The sequence below is a fragment of the Panthera leo genome, chromosome D3, assembly GCF_018350215.1.
Source record: "Panthera leo isolate Ple1 chromosome D3, P.leo_Ple1_pat1.1, whole genome shotgun sequence".
Taxonomy (NCBI): Eukaryota; Metazoa; Chordata; class Mammalia; order Carnivora; family Felidae; genus Panthera; species Panthera leo.
In genome coordinates, this window is record NC_056690.1 from 41,177,629 (window position 1) to 41,199,403 (window position 21,775).

A 21,775-nucleotide genomic window follows, 5' to 3' on the forward strand; every position below is an offset into this window, starting at 1 on the left:
ACATAATACTAGGGTTGTTGTTGTCTAATGAATGAAATGTGGTGGTATTTGATAAGTGGGGATGAAATTTGATAACGTTAGGACTAAAGAGCTATTTTTTTCTAATTAGTAAAAGAATTGAGGGGGATTCAAGGAGACTTCCCTGCTGGTCTTCATTGCATACTATATGGTAGGCGCCCCAACCTGTGGTCAGATAAAGCCAGCCCTAGCCTCAGCCACAGCGGATGTGGGGCAGAGGAAGCAAGCATTTCCTAGCGACCCTGCAGCCTGGGTCAGGTGCACATTCATGTCCATCTTTAACCTTTTCTGGAGGATCCTTTTATAGCATAGTGATCCCGATTTGACTAGTTAATTGTAGTTGACCAACAAGATTAAAACCCTTTTCTGTACTTTGAACTTTATAGAACATGAATGTATGTTCTAGTGAGTTGTGTTCAAGCACTGAGGGGATTTTTGATAAAAATAACGCTATAAATAGGTTAGACCCAGTCTAGCTCACCCAGAGTTTGTTTATTTAATCTAGCATGCCTCTGAACCATATTCAGTTTTTGTAGAATTTTGTAGAAAATTCATCTCTCATTTAATTGTCTTCAGCAGAAACAGTGGACTTTCTGGTTCCTCCCAGATGTGATCCTTGGTCATTTTTTCTGCTTGGCTGCTGTGGCCAGAGTGGATGCAGTTGCCCCAGGTTCCTAGTGATCTTGGGCAAGAGGGCAGTGGTGGTAGTCCGGGTTCTTTGGTGGTTCTGTGCAGGTTCTAAATTTCAGAGGGACACCCCTGCTGGCAGCTAGCAGAATCCATGATGATGGAAAAGGAAAGGGAACTTAGAATTTTACAGTTTGGCAATGTTGGGGAAGGAATTTGAGTTGGAGCAGGAAGCACAGACAGTACACAGACAATTAATATATTAGAATCATGATCAGCCCTACAAAAGAAAATCAAACCTGGCTCCTCTGAGGGAATGACAGTTAAATAGATGTCTACAGAATGAATGAATTAACCCAGCTGGGGTGAGGAGAGAAGTGAATTAGTGGCATGCCTCAGGCCCTGGCTGGGACAGCCTCTCATGATACAAAGGAGAACCATCTGATTTTGTCGTTGTGTGGAATTGTGTAAAAACAGTGGTAGCGTGAGACTAACTGGTTCAAGATCAGCACAGTTAACAATATCTAATATGACATACAAATGCTCAATACACTTTTAATCACCACTGTTTTTTTCTCTGTCATTAGATCCACAGATTCAGTGTTACTGTCTCATCTATTTTTTTTTTCCCCTGTCTTTTGTAGTTTCAAACCATGAATTATGTGGGACAGCTGGCTGGGCAGGTGATTGTCACTGTGAAGGAACTCTACAAGGGCATTAACCAAGCTACTTTGTCTGGGTGCATCGATGTCATTGTGGTGCGACAGCAGGATGGCACCTATCAGTGTTCGCCTTTTCACGTTCGATTTGGGAAGCTGGGAGTCCTGAGATCCAAAGAGAAAGTGGTGAGTACAGGAGACAGCTTGTTCTCAAGGAGGGTGAAAGGTTAGATGGGAACAGAATAAGTTGTTCCTGTGTACTCTCTCTGGCTCTTTTTTTTTTTTTTTTTTAAGGAAAACCTGTATAATGTTGAAGATAATCATATGAGAAGTCAGCCTTTATGTTTTATTTTGAAGTTGCTGCTGAATTCATAAGCGCATAGAAAGTCTCTCCAAGGGGAAAAAAAGCTGAAAATTATCTTGATAATCCCATTTGTTGCAGCTCAGAGGAGCAAAATAGAGAAACTGGAGTTGTAAATGGAGAATGTTAGGTGTATTTAGAAAAAGTTTCTTTACCTTATATACTATAAAATATTTAGAGCAGTGGCTTCATACCATTTATGAATGGAATAGACTGAGGTAATCAAGAATATATTACATTTGTTTAAGTAAAATTAATGCCAGTTTTCCTTGTTTTGAGAAAGCTGTTGAATCTTATTTGTATGTAAATTTTGTTAGTGATACCAGGACTTGTCTCCAGATCTTACTAAATGCAAACTCACATCATGGGCTTGTTGGCGTTTAGTTTTATTTCAGGGAAGGTTCATTTAGAAAGAAGATAATTTGTATTTTCCTTTTTCTTACATCCTCTCTCCTTCAAATATTGGAACAATGGTAAGACATGTTAGTATATTTGATGTCAATCAAGTTAGAAAATTGAGCTAGTAATAAAACTTTGCAGGTACATGGTAGTATTTTCCCCTTCTGCTCTTACCCCACATTATTTACCTAAACAATGGAGGGAGATTTTGTCAGGATTATAAAGCACAATGAAAGATCTACACCATTTTGGGTCACAGAACTAGGTGTTAGAGGACCACTGGCATAATTCGAATCATCTATTTTCAGATTTTGGCTATTTTGCATAGCTAATCTTATTCTTTAAAATAGAAATTTGTGTTTTAATTAAACTTAAGTTTTTTGGGGGATGGAAGAAAAGGCTTATGGGTTGCACACAACTATATATTCTCCCCACTTGCCCCCCCCCCCCCGCCCTCAAAACACACATCTTTTTTCCGAGGTGTTATAAATCAGTATTTCACTGGAGAGCCACCTTGCAGGATGGCAGGGTTTGTATGGTCGGCCTCTGTTCAGAGACACCCTTTGGAAACCAAAAGCAGTCGCAATTCACTTAGTAACTTGGAAACTTTGCCTTGCAAAACAGTGTTTAGCCACAGTTTAGCTTCTTGGAATTTTTTATTTCTAGCCAGTAACACTAACGTATAGTACTTTCAGTTTTTATCTGCTTTAGGAGAATCTGTACAAAATTGTTTATACGCTGAAATTTCCCATTAGTTGTGCAAGGATCTATTCAGGAAATGGCTTATATGGCACTTTTGTTTGTTTTTCTGTGATCTGGATTTTGATCAGTAGATTGGTTAAGTCTTTTGGCCTTTCAGAATGGAATCTGCAGGCTGATGTTATATGTAAGCATTTGTGTATCTATAAATGGTGACCGGACAGACAACATACCTCTTTCTACATGCTGTGTGCCTCTAATTAAGAAAGTACAAGTTCAGTACCAGGCTACCCAAATGACTGTATTCTGTATCTTGTCAAACCCTTGGATTTTAATAGTCTGTCCATGAGACACAGGAAAAGAAAATTTCTTTTGCACTAGTACCCCTAGGAGCTCAAAGGATGTGTTTGAGCAGAAATTTGGCTCTTTGACTGAAACACAGCTTTCCTGCGACAGTAAAACCAGAACCATGTCTGCCTTGAGATACTCAGGCAGTTTGGATTAACTGTCTTATTTTAGGTCAGTTTGGACTAGGGAAAGCTACTCACTGATTTTACACTAAGACCCCAGTTATGGTGACATCTATAATGGTGGCACCTGGACTGGAAATCATAATCATCTTAAAGCTTCTGGTTGGGGAGATACCGTATAATAATTTTCCCACTGTCACTGGTATGTGTTTGTTTGATAGAACACCACTACTCCCAGTATATTTCATAACCCGAGTTGAATTTCAGAAGGTAAACCTGCAGTTGCTGTTTTTAAAATACTAATTTTGTTGATTTAACGCAAAACTAATGATTTGATTACTTATCAAAGTTAAATAATCCAGTGTATTAGACAGGAAGTTTCCATTGTGGGTGACAAAAATCCACCTCGCACTAGCTTAAGCAAAAAAAGGGAATTTATTGGCTTGCATAACTAATGTCCAGGAGCATTTGAATTAATCAGGTCTTTGAGGATGTTAACCAGAACCCTGTCTCTGCCCACCTCTCAGCTCTGCCTCCTTTGGTGTATGCTGTCTCTAATGCAAGATGGCCACAGTACCTCCTGGCTTATTTCCCATGAACTCAGCAACCCTAGGGGAAAGAGAGCTGCTTCTTCCCACAGAAGTATCAGTGTTTAATCTCCCTGTCAGACTTGAGTCACATGTACCTTGCAGACCAGTCACTATAGCTGGAGTGGAATGTACTGATTGGCTTGGCTTGGACAGCAGCCCCATGAAGCCACGCCTGAAACTGTCTGAAATAGAGGATGAGGAGCTCTCCAGAGGACACCACTGATATTCTTACCTGAAGAGTGGTTTGCCAAAACAAGTGTCTGCTATAGCAGGTATTTCTAAAAAGTAAATCAGTTCTATTTCAACATCTCAGTCATATATATTGAGCAAGATTAAGCCACAGTGTAGGAAGTAAGACTATGTAGATAGGAATATTGTTTTAGATACCAGTTTATAAGGAGTAGTACATCAAAATGAGTACCCTCTTTAAAATAATCACCTTGGGAAGCATTTATTCCAATTTGGTGCCATCTTTCAAAATATTTCTTAATATTTTTGCTTTGTTACTTAAAGAGCTTCTGGCATATTCTTTTAGTACCCTTAGTATTGCCACAATTTGATGTTAGATTTAATTTGGGGGTAACCAAACTCCATTTAGAGGCAGAATAAGAGACTAGTCATATTGGAAAATGTCATATTTGATCACTAAAGTCAGACAGGCTATAAATGAAGGGTGAATTGTTTTAAGATGGTTTAAAACCAGACTGCATTCTGAAAGAGGCATTGTTCTATTTTCCCAGCTCCCTAGGGTAAATGGATAACCTACAAAGATGAAAATTTTGAAGGATACTAGTTTGAATCTGTTATGTTTTTTTATGAAAGGTAAAATAACTTTAATATTTAATTTGTGTGTAATTTAACTTAAATAATTTATACAACCACAAATCAATAAATGATCATTTCAGTTATTTTTATGTCCAACTTCTAGTTGAAAAAATGCAATTAAGTATTTAAGTCATCCTGAGAAACCTAAAATTTGGCATTATGGAGCAAATTTAGTTTTCCCAGTCCCCTTGCTCTTACAGTCTAGGAAAATATATCTATTTCTTTACTTCATCAGCCCTCATGGAACTTAGAAAACATTTTTCCTATGTAGAAGCTGCTGCTATTAGAGCTGCTTCGGAAATAGATGATTCTAGATGCTTATGTGACTTCAACCAGTTTATTATGAAACACATTTTAAACTTAACCTGAAAATAATATTTTTTTAGCCCAGGAATTTGTTGCACTACTTGGTTTTGGAAGCGTTAGATTCCATGTCCTACCCAGCTTTATTTAAGCCATAAATATTCACAGTAATCTAAAACATGAAGAACTTAGTTGGGAAATGAATTAATGTTTGTCCTGTGGAAACTTATTTTATGCACACTTTTCTTTTAAGAAGTAAAAGAGGGGCGGGGCGCCTGGGTGGCTCAGTCGGCTGGGTGTCTGACTTCAGCTCAGGTCATGATCTCACTGTTGGTGAGTTCGAGCCCTGCATAAGGCTCTGTGCTGACAGCTCAGAACCTGAAGCCTGCTTCAGATTCTGTGTCTCCCTCTCTCTCTGTTTCCCCCTGCTTGCGCTGTGTCTCTCTCTCTCTCAAAAATAAAAAAAGATTTTAAAAAAATTTAAAAAGTGGAAGAAAAATGAGTTTCTTACAAAATAATAATTTTGTTAACATTTCTTAAATAGGAATTTCTTTTGCATAGGATTTTGTTATTTTGTATTTAATAGTTGCCTATTTTTCTCATTTTCTGTTATAATTTTTTTCCTTTTTTAAGAGCTTTTTTTGTTTTGTAATTAACACAGTAACACATATTCAAAGGATATAATTTTAAAACGTTTACCATAGGTGCACTCATGAAAGCATCACTGTAGTCATGACATGGAACACTTAGCTGTCCTCAGTCTCTTCCAGTCTGTGACTGTTCTGAGTCAGTTTTTTAATGACATTAGCATATTTTTAACTCCTATATTTTAGATGTTTAACAAGTTGCAAATGTATTTTAAATAGTTTCTATATCTGTCACCCACTTCTTCCCCTACTGTTGACATTTTACATGACCGTGGTACAATTTATCAGAACTAGGCAGTTAACATTGGTATAATATTATTAACTAAAGACCTTACTCAGATTCACTATGGTCTTTTTATCTATGATCCTATCCAGGATCCCACATTACTTTCATTCTATATTCTGTAACCATTCTGTCTTTCCTTACAACCTTGACTTTTGAGGAGGACAGAATGGTTATTATGTAGATTGTCCCTCAATTTGAGTTTGTCTGATGTTTTCTCATTTGGGGAAGAATAACACAGAGTGATAGTGTGCCCTTCTCAGTATATCATCTTAGGAGGCCCATCATGGTGCCGTATCTCATTATTGGTGATGTTAACTTTGATCCCTTGGTTAGTGGTGTCTACTAGGTTTCTCATCTAAAAATTTATTTGTGGGAAGAAACTTGGAGATTGTGCAAATATACTGTTTTTCATCGTACTTCCACCCCATGGATTTTAGCATACGTTGATGAATTTTGCTTGCAGTAGTTATGCCTGTGGTGTTTGCCAAATGATTTTCTGTTTTCCATCCTTTCTACTCCATTTATTAACTGAAATTCTACTGTATCAAAGAGCTATCCTTCTGTTTACTTATTCAATTATTTATTCAGATCAGTATGGACTTCTGAATATTAATTTTACTCTTTGGGTTATAATCCATTATTATCATTATGTAGTTGCTCAAATTGTCCCAGATTTGGCAATTAGTAGGTAGCTCCTTCAGGTTGAGTCCTTTTGATATGTTCCCATCATTTTTTGAGCACTTCCTTACTTTTTGGCACCATGAGCTATTTGACAAGAATCTACTTTACCTGCCTCAGCCCTGGAATGTAATTATTTTGTTTCTCTGAGGAGCAGTGGTTCCTTTTATTAGAGAATCGTATCTAGAAACAAAGCATCTGGTCACTAGGTATGCTCATTACTGAGGTGTCATTGCCTCTAGGCCCTGTCAGCAGGCAGAGCTGGAAAATCTCTGTATGTAAATACGTGTACCTACATTTGTCTGTAAAAATTGAGTTCACACTGATTCCTCTGATTCCAGTCCATCCCTAGAAGGTTCCTTCTCATCTCCTTATTTATAACTTCTTTTTCTGACAGTGAGAAACATGGCTCTTATTACCTACAATATGTTTACTTATTTTGTTCAATCCTAAAATACACATAAAATAGTTTTAGAATTGTTACCCACATCTCTGTGATTTTTTTAAATTACTACAATATTTGTTTATAGTTCTTTTTGTCTTTAGTCTTAGAATATTTAGTTTTATTCCTTATCTCTTAGTGTGGTTATGTTACTAACAGGATTTTTATAATAAGCATTTTGACAACATATTTCAGTTAATGATCTTCACTGACCTGATGTGACCCAGCACTCAGTGTCAGAAGGGATAATTAATTGGTCCTCACTGGGAAAAACCCAATGGTTTTGCAAAGTTAAGTACACTTAAATTGTGGACTACTCTATTTATATACGTATTACATTTTTCTGTACTTTCATTTTTATGTCCCCTGAACCAGTCTAAAACTGGAGTTTACAAGTTTATCTGTAAGAGTTTCGAAAGTTGGTGTTCATTTATTATTATGTTTAAAAACATTTATTCACAGTCTACAGATGAACTACTACATTATTTTTAAGTGGTATTTAATATTATATATAAACAGTCCTTACTTTGCATGGTCGTATAGATCGTTAAAATGACTGGGCAGATTTCAGCAGCATGGATGGAACTGGAAGGTATTATGCTGAGTGAAATAAGTCAGAGAAGGACAGATATCATATGTTTTCACTCATATGTGGATCTTGAGAAACTGAACAGAACACCATGGGAGAAGGGAAGGGGAAAAATTGTTACAGAGAGGGAGGGAGGCAAACCACAAGAGACTCTTAAATACAGAGAACAAACTAAGGGTGGATGGGGGTTGGAGAGAGGGAAAATGTGTGATGAGCATTGAGGAGGGAGGGCACTTGTTGGGATGAGCACTGGGTGTTATATGTAAGCCAATTTGACAATAAATTCTATTCATAAAAAATATATACATAGAAAAAATGACTGGGCAAGTCAAAACCCAAAGCAAACTTAATAACTGAGAAAAATTAGGATTTTTCCATGAATTTTACAAATTTTTGTAAAAACTTTCTGTTGTCAGTTAAAAATGTGTAAGAAAATGAAAAATAGTAAGTTGGTGTTTAGTACACTGCAATTTAAAACATTAGGAACATTGAGAACTAACATGTCTTCTTTGTAAAATAACTTAGCAAGATTAGTTGGTTTGAACAGTGCTTGCCTTCTTGATGTAAAACTTAGGATACCGAACAAGCATCTCTTGTCTTGGCAAATTTTCGTATGCTTTTCTGAATTTGGATCACCTTTCAGGTTTTCAGCTCTGAAACATTCAATGTCATGAAGTATGTCAGAGTTCCTTCAGTGTGGACACTTTTTGCCCACGTCACTTCCTCTGGGCCATCTTCATCCTTTTTGTCACAGCCACTCTGCTCCTCTGTGTGGATGAGCCTGCCTTCACCAGGTGCCTCTGGCTGCACATGTTGAGCCTTTCAGGTGGCAGCAGGGTCCCCATTCCCGCAGTCAGCTATTTCTTCCGTAACTGTTGACATTCAGTTTGAAGTTTACTTCCAGTAATGTTACTTTTAGTTTGTGGCATTTTGATCTTGGCCAGTTTCCTCTTAATTATCCATTTTTATAAAATGTCACATGGGTTTATCAGTGGGAAACATGAAGACAACTACCACTACAAGCTTTGCTGTCTGTGCCTGAACTGAGTAATAATAGATTTGGTGCGCTAGTCACTAGTGCACTTTTTGAAAAAGTGATGCAATGGGTTACCAATCATGCGGGGCATCTGTTTTTATGTAGTGATCTGTAGCCAGAGAGCTGACAGTGAAGTCTGTGCTCTCTGGAGTTACAGGTAACATACTGCATTAACTGAAATTTGTGGTTGTCTGAAGCGTGCCAGCTGAGGCCTGTCTGTGGTGTAACTCTGGAAGTGCTCAATTGCTTGTTGACCATAACATTTCTCTATTTTATGCCATTTGGGAAATTAAGTACGAGATTTTATGTTCTAAAAATGATACAGTATTTTCTTTCAATCCCTGGTTACCTATCCCCTTCCTTCCCAGATCTGTTTGGTTTTTTAAGGCAGGTTGGTGGGGCAGGTAGCAGTGTTTCTCAGAGACTATCACTCCAGGAACCTCAATACTAAGTTTGGCTTGAGAACCCAGAATTTAGGCTTCGTTTAGCATGAATGAAAGATTTAATACTAAATCATACTTTCTCTTCTTAGATTGATATAGAAATCAATGGCGATGCAGTGGATCTTCACATGAAATTGGGTGACAATGGGGAAGCTTTCTTTGTGGAGGAGACTGAAGAGGAATATGTAAGTTCTAGTGGCTCACATTTACTTTACACATTGTATTCAGGCTCCAGGATCTGTCCCCAGACAGAAATGTTCAGTTTTCATGGTTAGTTATAGAGGTGATTGTTGCAGGTTAAACAAGCTTAGTTTTAGGTTGAAGAACTAAGCTGTCAGAAAGGAGCTAGAGTGAGTGAGGCACTTTTCTCAGCACCAAGTGTCAGAATACAGAGAGCATACAGAAGGCCCTTGCACTTGCTCTTTTTCTGTCTTCAATGAGCTTTCTTATTTAGTATCTGTTACAGTTTACACCTTGACTCGAAGTTAGTTCCACCTAAGTAATGAAGGCATATCTCTCTGCAGGCTGTGTGTGTTTGTACATGTGTGACCTTTAAACTTGGAAAACATGTTTAACCATTTTGGTTAGGGACATTGGATCACTAATCTTGAATAGGCTTGTGAATGAGTTTATTATGGTCTCCAGAGATTTAAATTAATTGGCCTGTATCTTTTTAAACCATTATTGCATGTTTGGCTTCTTTAAGTAAGAGAGAACAGTTTGTTCCTCCCCGCCCCTTCACCCCATGTATCCACTGATGGTGGTAAACTGTTTTTGATGGATCTTAGAAGAGGCATCTTCTGGCTTTCATCATAAAGAATAAAATCTCAGCAAAACTGATAACCTTCAAGTTATTAAGGATACAGGACTACTTTTTTGGGGTTTTCAAAGAAGAAAAGTCACCAAAAAATAGAATGAGATTGTTTATCATTTTTAGTTTAGAGAGAAACCAACAATTTAGATACCAGTATGTAAAGCAGCAGTGCAAAGTATGGTTATGAAAAAAGTCCAGAGCAGTCTTTTTTTTTTTTTAGTACCTATTAATTACTTGTTTTCATATTACCTTGTTTGTGTTTGCTTGGCCTTATCAAAGTTTTTCCTCATCAGAGACAGAAGCAAGAGGCAGAATGATACAATAAATGAGTTACCACAAGAATAAAATATATATTTTTTTAACTTTTATTTATTTGAGAGAGAAAGCACACACATGGATGCAGGGGAGGGGCAGAGAGAGGGAGAGGGAGAATCCTAAGCAGGCCCCACGCTGCCAGTGCAGAGCTGATGCAGGGCTCAGTCTCACAAACCATGAGGTCATGACCTGAGCCAAAATCAAGAGTTGGACGCTTAACCAGCTGAGCCACCCAGGTGCCCCAAGAATAAAATATTTTTGATGTGTTCCTTAAAATCATGTATATTTCAGGACATTGGTTGATTAGGCTTTGTGTAAATCAGTGAGCGAGAGGGCTGGGTTATCGATCGTTTGTTACGTGGTTCTCGTGGTCATTTCTGATGATTCCACTTGCAACTATGCTTAGTAAGGTTAACTTGGAGAGTGTCAACTTTCCAGCCCCTTTTGCCTATCCCATGTATCATCAAATTATTCAGATTTTCTTTCGTATGCTTCTCTGTAAATTTTTTTTTTTTAAATATTAATTCATCCGGGGCGCCTGGGTGGCGCAGTCGGTTAAGCGTCCGACTTCAGCCAGGTCACGATCTCGCGGTCTGTGAGTTCGAGCCCCGCGTCAGGCTCTGGGCTGATGGCTCCGAGCCTGGAGCCTGTTTCTGATTCTGTGTCTCCCTCTCTCTCTGCCCCTCCCCCGTTCATGCTCTGTCTCTCTCTGTCCCAAAAATAAATAAAAAACGTTGAAAAAAAATTAAAAAAAAAATATATTAATTCATCCAACATTACTACTCTATGCCACATACTATGAATAAAATATGCCCCCACTCTCCAGGAGTTTACAGTTATAAAAGGGATAAGCATTACCAACACCCATCTGGCTGCCATTTATTTACATACTTGTTTCTGTCAGACTTTGCTCATCTAAACTGTATATCATCATCCTTTTCAAGCTGGTAGTTCTGTATCTAACCCTGTCCTGTTAATAGCTGCACAATCATCCATAGTATGGATACACCACAATTTAACCATTCTTGTACTGATAGAGATTTAGGTTATTTCATCACCCCCAACACAATACACATAGTGCTATAATAGAACTAGGAAACACCACCAGAGACAAAATAGCTTTTAAGAAGTACCAGTAAACTTTGGGGCACCTGGATGGCTCAGTCGGTTCAGCATCTGACTCTTGATTTCAGCTGAGGTCAAGATCTCAGGGTTGTGGGATCAAGTCCCCTCCACTCAACACGGAGCCTGCTTAAGATTCTTTCTCTTTCTCTGCCCCTCTCCCCTACTCGTGCATGAACTCTCTCTCTCTATCTTTCTCTCTCAAATTAAAAAATTTTTAAAAAGTACCAGTAAACTTTATTTATACAATTAATAAAAAAGACCATTGAATTAAAAGGCCCTGGAAGTCAGAGACCACAGCCTGTAACTTGGGTGCCCTGGGGACATGTGGAATAATATCCTGTCATCACAGTGCTGGATAAACAGGATTTTGGCTCCGGGGTAATGTGTCTATCAAAGCCAAATTCAGAAGCTTGATTTAGAACAATTATGGAAATTCACTCATTTTCAGGACTATTATGTAAAAACTTGAGTATTCTAAGTTACTTGAAGTTAATTTATATGTTACCTACCTTCCATTTCCCCCATGATACAAAGGGGTGAAGCCAGTAATTACGAAGTTAATCTTCTGAACACCGGACTTTGGTCATTTATTTGATATTAAATTACGAGTTTATTTCTAACTGTTGGGCCTTATTTTCTTCTTTTGAATTCCTGAAAGGATGTTTTAAAAACGTTACAGTTTTAAAATCTGCCAACTTCATTTGTAATAGGGTATTGTGTATTTTAATCACTTTTTCACCCTCATTTAATTTAGCAAACACAATTTACCGGAGATCCTCACTTCACTTACCTGTCCTACTGCCCCCTGTCTGATGGGGTGTTCCTGATCCCTGCCTTCCGCTTTATCCTGTTACTGTTCTTTGTAAGTTTTTGACAGAGTGCTTCGTATTGCCTCCTTGGAATGCTGCTGTTGCTGCTTTGAACTTCCCTGTATAGAAAATTTAACTGGCTGTGCTTTAATTACAGTTTTTGTGTGTGTGTGCTGATTGGGTATATTGGTTCCTTCAAATATATTCAGTTACATGGACCAGATGAATTATCTGTGTGTACCAGGGTAAAGACCTGTTCAGAATAGAGTGGGCAGTAACATAGTTCAGTGTGACATTCTTACCTTTAAGGACTATGTATTCTTCCTACCACTGTGAATTTAGATATGCAAAGAGTTCATTATTGTTTTGATTAACTGTCCACTTTGTCAGGGACAACTTTTGTTTCTCCATGTTCTCTTTAAGGAAAAGCTTCCTGCCTACCTTGCCACCTCACCAATTCCTACTGAAGATCAGTTCTTTAAAGATATCGATACTCCTTTGATGAAATCTGGTGGAAATGAAAGACCATCTCAGAGTTCAGACATCTCCCACATGTTGGAAACGGAAACAGTTTTCACTTCAAGTTCTGTGAAAAAGAAAAAACGAAGGAGAAAGAAATGCAAACAGGACAGTAAGAAGGAAGACCAGACCGCTTCTCCTGCTGCAGAAGATACCGTGGATGTGGAAATGAGCTCTGACGATGACAAGGGGGCCCAGTCAGCAAGGTAGGGCTCTTAGTGTGGTTGCCAGGCATCCACACACGCTATGGGCAGAGCTCAGGTACAGTGAATTGTTGTTGTTTCTTTCATAGATCTGCAGTGTGAGTTTTGCACTTGTTTTTCCCCATGACAGTTTATTGTGGAATCAGTGTAAGAGGCATTTTTTTTTTCCTTTCTGCTATTCTATAAAATTTGCCATCAGACGTCCTGCTGTGGTATTGACATACCACTTGAAGCAGACTGGCAGTGTGTGTCTTTCCATCAGTAGGTTTCCAAAAGCCAAATAAATTGTAAGTTACAAAGAAGGTCTGAATTAGTGACTTGGCCCTGAGGCCACATCTGGTGTATATCCCTACTCAGTAGTCTTGGTATCTCACCTGTTTCTGAGAAGTTTAGAGTTTTTATTTTGAGTTTATCATCAAAACATTCCCAGTAAATTGAAAAGGAAAGGAGGATTTTTGTGTGTGTGTGGTGGTGTTTTTTTTTCAAGTGAGAAATCTTTGACCACTTATTTACCAGCTCAGTAGAAGAGCTCAAATATGCCAATTTTTAGGTCAGCACTGGGTTTGGAAGGTTAGGGGGTAGAACATGTATTTTTTTGTTCAAGAGTTCAATTTGTAAAAGGTTATCTTCCCACCTGTTCACTCAGTGACTGCTGTGGCATTGGAAGAGGACCGTATGTGTGTCATGGGGTGGTTTACTTTACTGATGAGCATTGGACAAGAAGTTGTTGCCCACAGTGACCCTGAAGTTCTACCTACAGTTTTTCCAAGATCCACCAGAAAGGACACTGAAGTAACACTTTTGCCCTTAAAGTTTATTCGTGTCCTTTATCATAACACAATTGAGCAAAGTTTAGAACTCTTGAACAACCTGCAGCTTCAGTTTAGGAAGTTAAAACATTTCTAAAACATATGCAGAGTTACCTGATAAATGTACAAGAATCATTATTCTAAAGGAATTAATTTACAAAATTAATGTTGAAAGTGAATGCATTGCAGATATATTCGTGCATGCCTTACTTTCTAGATTGTGCAAACTGCCTGCTTCAGCCAAATCTGTCAGAATACTGATTTGGTCAACAGTTCATGGTTGTTAGTTCTTTCTCTCTGAGCCAGAACCTTGCTTGCTTGGTAAGCAGGCATGTCAGAATGCTTGTAAAGTAGTGGCTTATGATAATTTTCAGGAGTTTGGTGGTTTGCTTTTTCTCTGGATTACGTGGATCATAGATACTGCCACGTGGAGGAACTCTTTCCTAAAATCTCCTTTAAAAAAGGATCTGCTTAATTATGCAGCCAACAGAAATTAGGACTTAAAAAAAAAAAAAAGGACAAAATGTAACAGTCTTGAGAATTCAGGTCAGGTGTATACTGAAATAAGCACTGAGCTAAAAGGTAGAAGACTGGGCCTCTTCTGTTTTTGATTGTGGAATAGCAGCCACTTGGTTACTCTGGACCTTTGTTTTTTAATCTATGAAATAAGAGAATTGAACTATGTGGTTTGCAAGGCCCCTTCCAACTCAGTAGATTCTAAAATAATTTGGAGAAAGATACTTAGGATCAAAAGTATTAGCAGCATATTAATCAGAGAAAAAGAATAGGAAGTCAACTGCTTTTGCAGTTGTGCAACCTAGAAATCAGATAGGGTTGGGACATTTGCAGCTTTCGAGTATCTTCCCCTCCTCAGGCCCCTACCACTTAGGAAAGAAATTCTGTTTCCAGAGACATACCTAAAAGTGGTTTTTATTTTATTTTGATAAATAGTGTCCTACTTAAATAGCGTTCTCTTTACTTTTCAAGAATTTCATGGATAATAGAATTAAGGTTAATTGAGGCTCCATGAATGAAGCAGGTGAAAGATGAAACCACCCTTAAACCAAGTTGCTGTTGCATAGCTAGGAGAAACACATTAAGTGAAAATTGGAGAGCTTTAAACTGCAGAGAGCTTTGTGTAAATTGTACCTAGTGAGCCTCTCCCTTACTCAAGATGGACTTGTGTGTAGCATGGAAGCCTTGTTTGTCCTTCCAGAGGATGGAAGGATGTGTTAGTGTGTATATGTATTAAAAATGTTGTACCTAGGCTAAGTAGTCTTTTGGAGGGAAGAGTCTTTTCGGATTGGATGGTGCTGTAGCACAATCATGGGTGCAAATGTACAAAATATGCCACTGGTGAAATACTTAAAATACCCAGCACTATTAAAAATGGAGGCTTAAGACTGCACCATCAGAAAGGAATCTCTTCTTTTAATCCACCAAAGCAGACTTGTTTGCAAGTTGTATCTGGGAGCTAAGTAGAGGGAGCCTAAGACTTTTTTTTTTTTTTTTTTAATGTTTTTTATTTATTTTTGAGACAGAGAGAGACAGAGCATGAACGGGGGAGGGGCAGAGAGAGAGGGAGACACAGAATCGGAAGCAGGCTCCAGGCTCTGAGCCATCAGCCCAGAGCCCGACGCGGGGCTCGAACTCACGGACCGCGAGATCATGACCTGAGCCGAAGTCGGACGCCCAACCGACTGAGCCACCCAGGTGCCCCCTAAGACTTTTTATAAACAGCCTCTATTGCCCTGAGGCTGCGGACTTCATCTCCTGATCAGTAACTGGCTTCCAGAAAACCCTCCATGTTCTTCTCTGATGACTGGAATCTTACAGCCTGCTCCCTGCCTTTCCTCCCTTTGATTTCTGACACAGTAGACAGAGAAACATTGCAGGGCTCCTTTCAATCCTATTATGAGGTTATCTTTTATCGGAAATGTCCCATATCCAAAAGCAAAATGAGATCATTAGCCACACTGAAATTTATTGACCAGTACTGTGCTAAGGCTGAGGATAAACATATTGTTTACCGAGTTAGTAATCTTTGGTCATGGTGGTTAGCAACCCTATTTATCTCTTACATAATACCCCCAGTTAAATAGACAAAGACTCATTTAGTCCCTCTAATTTATCCCACATAAATAAAGCAGGCCATTTATTTTAACTTTCTATTGATTTTTTTTTCCCTGCTTTTAAAAAACTGAGATAATAATTTACATATAGTTGTATTTATAGAACTTAAATATGCAAGTATGCAATTGAGTGATTTTTGTCAGTTGTATATACATCATGTAACCTCTGTTGGCTTTTGAATAGGAAGGATAATTCGTTTATGAAATGGTATTGAATTTGAAGCCATGTTGAGATACATCTGTGAAGGCTGAAGTGTTCTCTTATACACACTTAGTATGAACTCCAGCAACTGGACCTCCCACATCCCCCAACCCTGACTCAGGGTTAAACTGTTTACCCTACTGCGAATTCTCTGCTGTTCAGTGTTAATGTATGTAATTGTCCTATATTTTGACATGGATGTAGTCAGTGTTGGTACTGTTGTCTTCCCATTCCAGTATCTACACTCCCTTTTATCCTCATATCATGAATTTAAGTTCCTCTGTCATGGTCTACCTAGCTTGTTGAATGTTCTTAGGCACAGGTGCCATTTTGAAAAGTGCTTATTAGCAAGTTTTTAGAAGCCTTATTTTATTTAATGGATCATGGGACCGAAGGGAACCTCAACATCAGCAACCTTTTTCATCACCTAAAATAATCGTCTAAACTAATGGGCCTAATTTTTGTCAGGATATGCCCAGAGAAGACCATTTCATGTCTTCCCTGGGGTATAAGTTCTTAATGGTGCCTGATCTTGATCTTTCTTTCTCTCAGCAATATTTTACTAATACCAGATTGCTTTCTGAGCTCTTCTTGACTTACCTTTTATACTACAGTGAAATATATGCCAAATAAGTAAGTTTCTGTGACTTTTACATTGTTCTTTTCAAACCACTTTCAAACCATATGGATAGTGATGCGTCCTTTCAAATTTGTCAAATAAACATCTGATTCATAAGCATCACATTTTCCCTTTTTGTTACCATTTGATGTTCATTTTTTAAGGGGCACTGGGATGGCTCAGTCATTTAAACGTTTGGCTCAGGTCATGATCTCATGGTTCATGAGATTGAGCTCTGCGCCGAGCTCTGTGCTGATAACACAGAGCCTGGTTGGGATTCTCTCTGTCTTTCCTGGTGCCCCTCTCCCCCACTTGCACTCTCTCAAAAAGAAAAGAAAAAAAAAAAACTGAAAAAAAACACCCTCCTGATGTTCCTTTTTTGAGAAATAGAATGTTTTTAGCTAGATATCTGCCTTTTTCAAGTATAGGTTTTTCTCCCCTTGAAATGAGGTATTATACCAGAGTTTAATTCTTCTGAGAGAAATATTAGAGTTGGGAAAACCTTAAATTAGAAGATACAACTATATGGAAAAACTATTGCATGGCAGAGGTAGTAAAGCAGAGCATGTTAAACAAAGATATAAAGGAAGAAAGGTAACATTAAAAATTAAAGTGATTTTTACCTTTATTTTTAGTCTGCCGTATTAAGTAAATACAGATATTCTCATTTTATGTAGAATATCTGTCCTGGTAGAATGTAGAATTTTTTATAAGAAGCTCTCAAACTGGAAAGTATAGTTTTTCTTGATACTTCTCAGAGCTCTCAGCATAATACACTGCGTAAATCTCATATAAACTCTGAAATAGGACAAGTGATAAATTTCCAACTAAATATGAAAAACTGGGGCCCACAGTGCTTCTGAGGGATGTTTTCAAGGTTATATGGCAAGTTAGTTACATTAACTATGCAGATTCAAGAAAAACCAAAGGGTAAATTAATTAAAACCCTATTGGCATTAGTTCATCCTCCTATAAAGATAGAGAATATGGGGACGTGTGCAAGGGGGAGGGGGCAGAGAGAGGGAGAGTAAGAATCCCAAGCAGGCTGTGTGGTGTTAGCACAGAGCCTGATGGGGGGGCTCAAACTCACAAAACATGAACTCATGACCTGAGCTGAAACCAAGAGTCAGACGCTTCACCAGCTGAGACACCAAGGCACCCCTCATCTTCCTATAGTTCTAAGGTCTGTGTATGAATCTTAAAAAAACATTTTTTACGTTTTTGTATCATCATCCTCATATCCGCATGTCATGTAGATTCTAAATAAGGAGAAAGTTCTCAGGTAATTCTTGGTCCAAACAAAAAGAAGAATAAGTTCTGCATGTTTTTAAGAGTTTTTTAGAATATTTTTGAATTTTTGAACCATAACTCTTGTTTTTAGCTCATAGTCTTATATTTTCTTTAATACACAGAAGAATATAGTGAAAGAACAAGGATTTGTTTTGAATACAGCTACTTACTAGCTCTGTGACTCTGGGCAAATTACTAAACTTCTCTGGATTCTTGATTTATTTGATATCTAAAATAAGATATTCTTGGGGTGCCTGGGTGGCTCAGTCGGTTAAACCTCTGATTTCAGGTCATTGATCTCAGGGTTCATGAGTTCAAACCCCACATCAGGCCCTGTGCTGACAGCTCAGAGCCTGGAACCTGCTTCAAATTGTGTGTCTCCCTCTCTCTCTGCCCCTCTTTCACTTGTTCTCTCGCTCTCTCTTTCTCTCTCTCTCCCTCCCCCTCTCTCCCCCACCTCCCTCCCTCCCTTCCCTCCCTCCCACTCACACACACACACACACACACACACACACACACACACACACACACAAGAAACACTTAAAAAAAACTAAGGTATCTTCAGATTTGTAAGGATTAAATGACATATACATAAAGCCTTAGTTTTCCTCCTGAAGCCTTTGAATCAATTACCCTGAAGGGCTATAAAAGGAAAATTTTTTTTTTAATGTTTAGGTTTTTGAGAGGGAGCATGAGTGGGGGAGGGGCAGAGAGAAGGGGGCAGAGGATCCAAAGCAGGCTCTGCACTGACAGCAGTGAGCCCGATGTGTGGGGCTTGAACTTACCAAACTCTAAGATCATGACCTGAACCTAAGTCAGACGCTCAACCGACTGAGACACCCAGGTACCCTGGGAATTGTTAATCACATCATTTTCACAGTTTTAATTTATTGAGAGAGAAAAAACCAGCTAGCAGGGGAGGGACAGAGAGAGAGAGAGAGAGAGAGAGAGAATGAATCCCAGGCAGGCTCCACACTGTCAGCACAGAGCCTGACCTCAAACTCAAACTCACCAACTGTGAGATCATGACCTGAACCGAAATCAAGAGTTGGACGCTTAACCAGCTGAGCCACCTTGGCTCACATCACAATCACATCATTTTTAAACACATTCTTTTCTGTCCTTCCTCTGTTTATTCCGTATTTAAATAGTGATGGCAATAGTGTATGGTGGGTGGCATGGTGGCATCAGTGAATCCCCCTTCTCCTTCATATTTTTCTTCTAAGAGGATTAGTTATTAATCATTTGGTCTTCTTCATTTGCATCATTTAGACAATGTGTCCGTAGATTTGGGGATATTTTTAAGCTGACAGTGTCATCATCCCTGATTTTGTGTTTTTCCTTCACAGAGGATCTTCAAATGCTTCCTTAAAGGAAGATGAATATAAGGAGCCTTTGCTCTTCCATTCTGGGGACCATTACCCCTTATCTGATGGAGACTGGTCCCCTTTAGACAAGTAAGTATTTTTAAAATTTCTCCATTTGTTTAACAAAAGATATATTAAATAGGTTTTCTGTTATTTGACAGTAATGATATTTCCTATTTCTCTCATATAGGAGAACTGAATGTGTACTTTTAACACGAATATGGACCTTTTCTCTCAATTATTTTGTTCCTAAATTTGATATGATTTAACCCTCACAAAGTTAGTGTAGATCTGTGTAATCTGCATAGAATTTAGCCCTCTACAATTCTTAAATTCTGATCTTACTGTGTCAATTGTTAACTGTAGACGGATAATGTGAAGAAAGGCGCAGTCACACTTTGTTCTGTGTTTAAATCCAGTTTCTCTCATGTATTGATTTTGTTCATTTAACCCATCTTTTCTGTACATTTCATCTCCTGTAAAATTATCTTTGTCATTGGTTTCTTGTGAGAATCAGTAAGGATAATGTATATAAAGTGTTTATAGAGAACCCAGCAAGTCCTCATTAGATCCTGGTTGATGTTGTTTTTATTATTATTAAAGAACTCAAATGGAAGAAATAATTTATATTCCCTTCAATAGGAGTCTTTATACTGGCTGGATAAAGTTGGTATATTCAAGCTTATATTTCCTTTAATGTGTCGAGCTCAGCAAGACTGAAGTTTCTGACTTTAAAGGCATCACATTTTTTTGTCCCTTGTTTACAGCCCCTATTCCCCAACAGCAGTGTGTCCTAAGAGTGATTCAGAGCTGGAGGTGAAACCTGCTGAGAGCCTGCTCAGATCAGAGTCCCACATGGAGTGGACATGGGGAGGGTTCCCAGAGTCCACCAAGGTACTGATGTTCACTTGCCTGTGGAGTACGTCCAGTTAAAAACCTGTGAGGTGTCTCTGTCTTTGAGTAAAGGAGGAGTGGTGATTTCTGAGCCAGTGCCCGTGAATATAAATGATGGTAGTGCCCTCGTGTGGTCACATAAAAGAAATCCAAAGTTAACATTTTTCATAACTGCAGCAGAGGGATTCCAGCATTATATTGTGTGTTTCTAGTTAGTCAGTAATGTTGATTGTTAGTTAACATTTTAATAAGGAAAATGTCAAAGGTACCTAAAGGAAACTAGGATTTCCACACTGAAGTTTTAAATAGGAAATTGATTATGAAAACTTTTTTGCCAGCTCATAATGAAAGAAGAATTGGAAAGATACATTACTTGAGAGAGAAAATGTTTAGTCCCTGTAAGTTTATAAAAAGTATACATTTGCTTATATGTGTAATTTGCATTGATACTTGACTACCCACTTTTATGCTATTTCAACAGAGCCTTGAGGTAGTTCAAGCAGGGCTAACCTTTCATGTAGCACTCAAGTTTTCTCCCTGAAAATGAACATTCTTCCTCTTGGCATCTAAAAATTGTTGTATTTCCTTAGTCTTCTCTGGTGCTTAACTCTTCATAGTACAACAGTTACAAATAGATCTCTTGTAAATATCATGATATTGAACAAAATGCAGTTATTTTTCCAGCTTCTTAATTATGAAATATGTCACACACATAAAGTAATATACTTACTGAATGTTATGAATAAAATGAATACGTTTACCTGCATCCAGATTAAGAAATAGATTATAACAAATACCTTTGAAAATAGTTTAATTTTTAAACAATTCACCTTTTTTTAGGTCAGCAAAAGAGAGAGATCTGATCATCATCCTAGGACGGCTACAATTACACCATCAGAAAATACCCACTTTCGGGTAATTCCCAGTGAGGAGAACCTCATAAGTGAAGTTGAAAAAGATGCTTCCATGGGAGAAACGGTCTGTACCATAGTGAAACCCAAACCCAGAGCCCCGTGTAAGCAGATGAGCAGTGCAACTTCTGCTGCAGAACTTCTCGAACCTCCCCTGGAGCCTCCTCAGATTTCATCTATGTTAGATGCAGACCACCTTCCTAATCCATCATTAGTGGAGGCTACCTCAGAATCAAAACCTGCAGCTAAAGTAGACTCACCATCAAAGAAGAAAGGTAATCGTTTGTTTAATTTGGCGTCAGGTACTGCAAATTTAGATGATAAATTATTTCAGTGTTTCAAATGATACTCGATGGCTGCCTTTGTATTTCTACTCCCTGATCAGAACTTACCGTACAGTTGGGATCACTTATTTAATAGGGCTTCCCCGCTGCACTCCAGATGCCACTGGAGCAGGATTCTGACTTCCTCCCTGTTCTCCCCTGACTGCTGCTACTCAGTGTGCCCTTGGGAAGCACTTATTGAAAAAATTAATGAGCATGTTCAAATTAGTTAATGCATAAAATTAACCACTTTATTGACTAAACGTCAATAGAGTGAAGTGAAATCCTAAAAAATTACATGTTGAAAAAGAAATAATTGGATGAGAGAAAAATGTTTTTACCTAAAGCAGCATCCGGTTAGTTGAGGCCAG

General features: G+C 38.3%; 1 protein-coding gene across 1 annotated transcript in view; it reads left to right on the plus strand.

Annotated features, from left to right (window-relative positions):
- LPIN2 (lipin 2) overlaps positions 1–21,775 on the plus strand; it is an 82,773-nt gene that overhangs the window by 41,871 nt on the left and 19,127 nt on the right. The window contains 6 exon segments of the mRNA XM_042911321.1: positions 1,290–1,490; positions 9,162–9,257; positions 12,559–12,860; positions 19,259–19,366; positions 20,044–20,170; positions 21,011–21,356. Of these exon segments, the coding sequence (XP_042767255.1) occupies positions 1,290–1,490; positions 9,162–9,257; positions 12,559–12,860; positions 19,259–19,366; positions 20,044–20,170; positions 21,011–21,356 (1,180 nt within the window).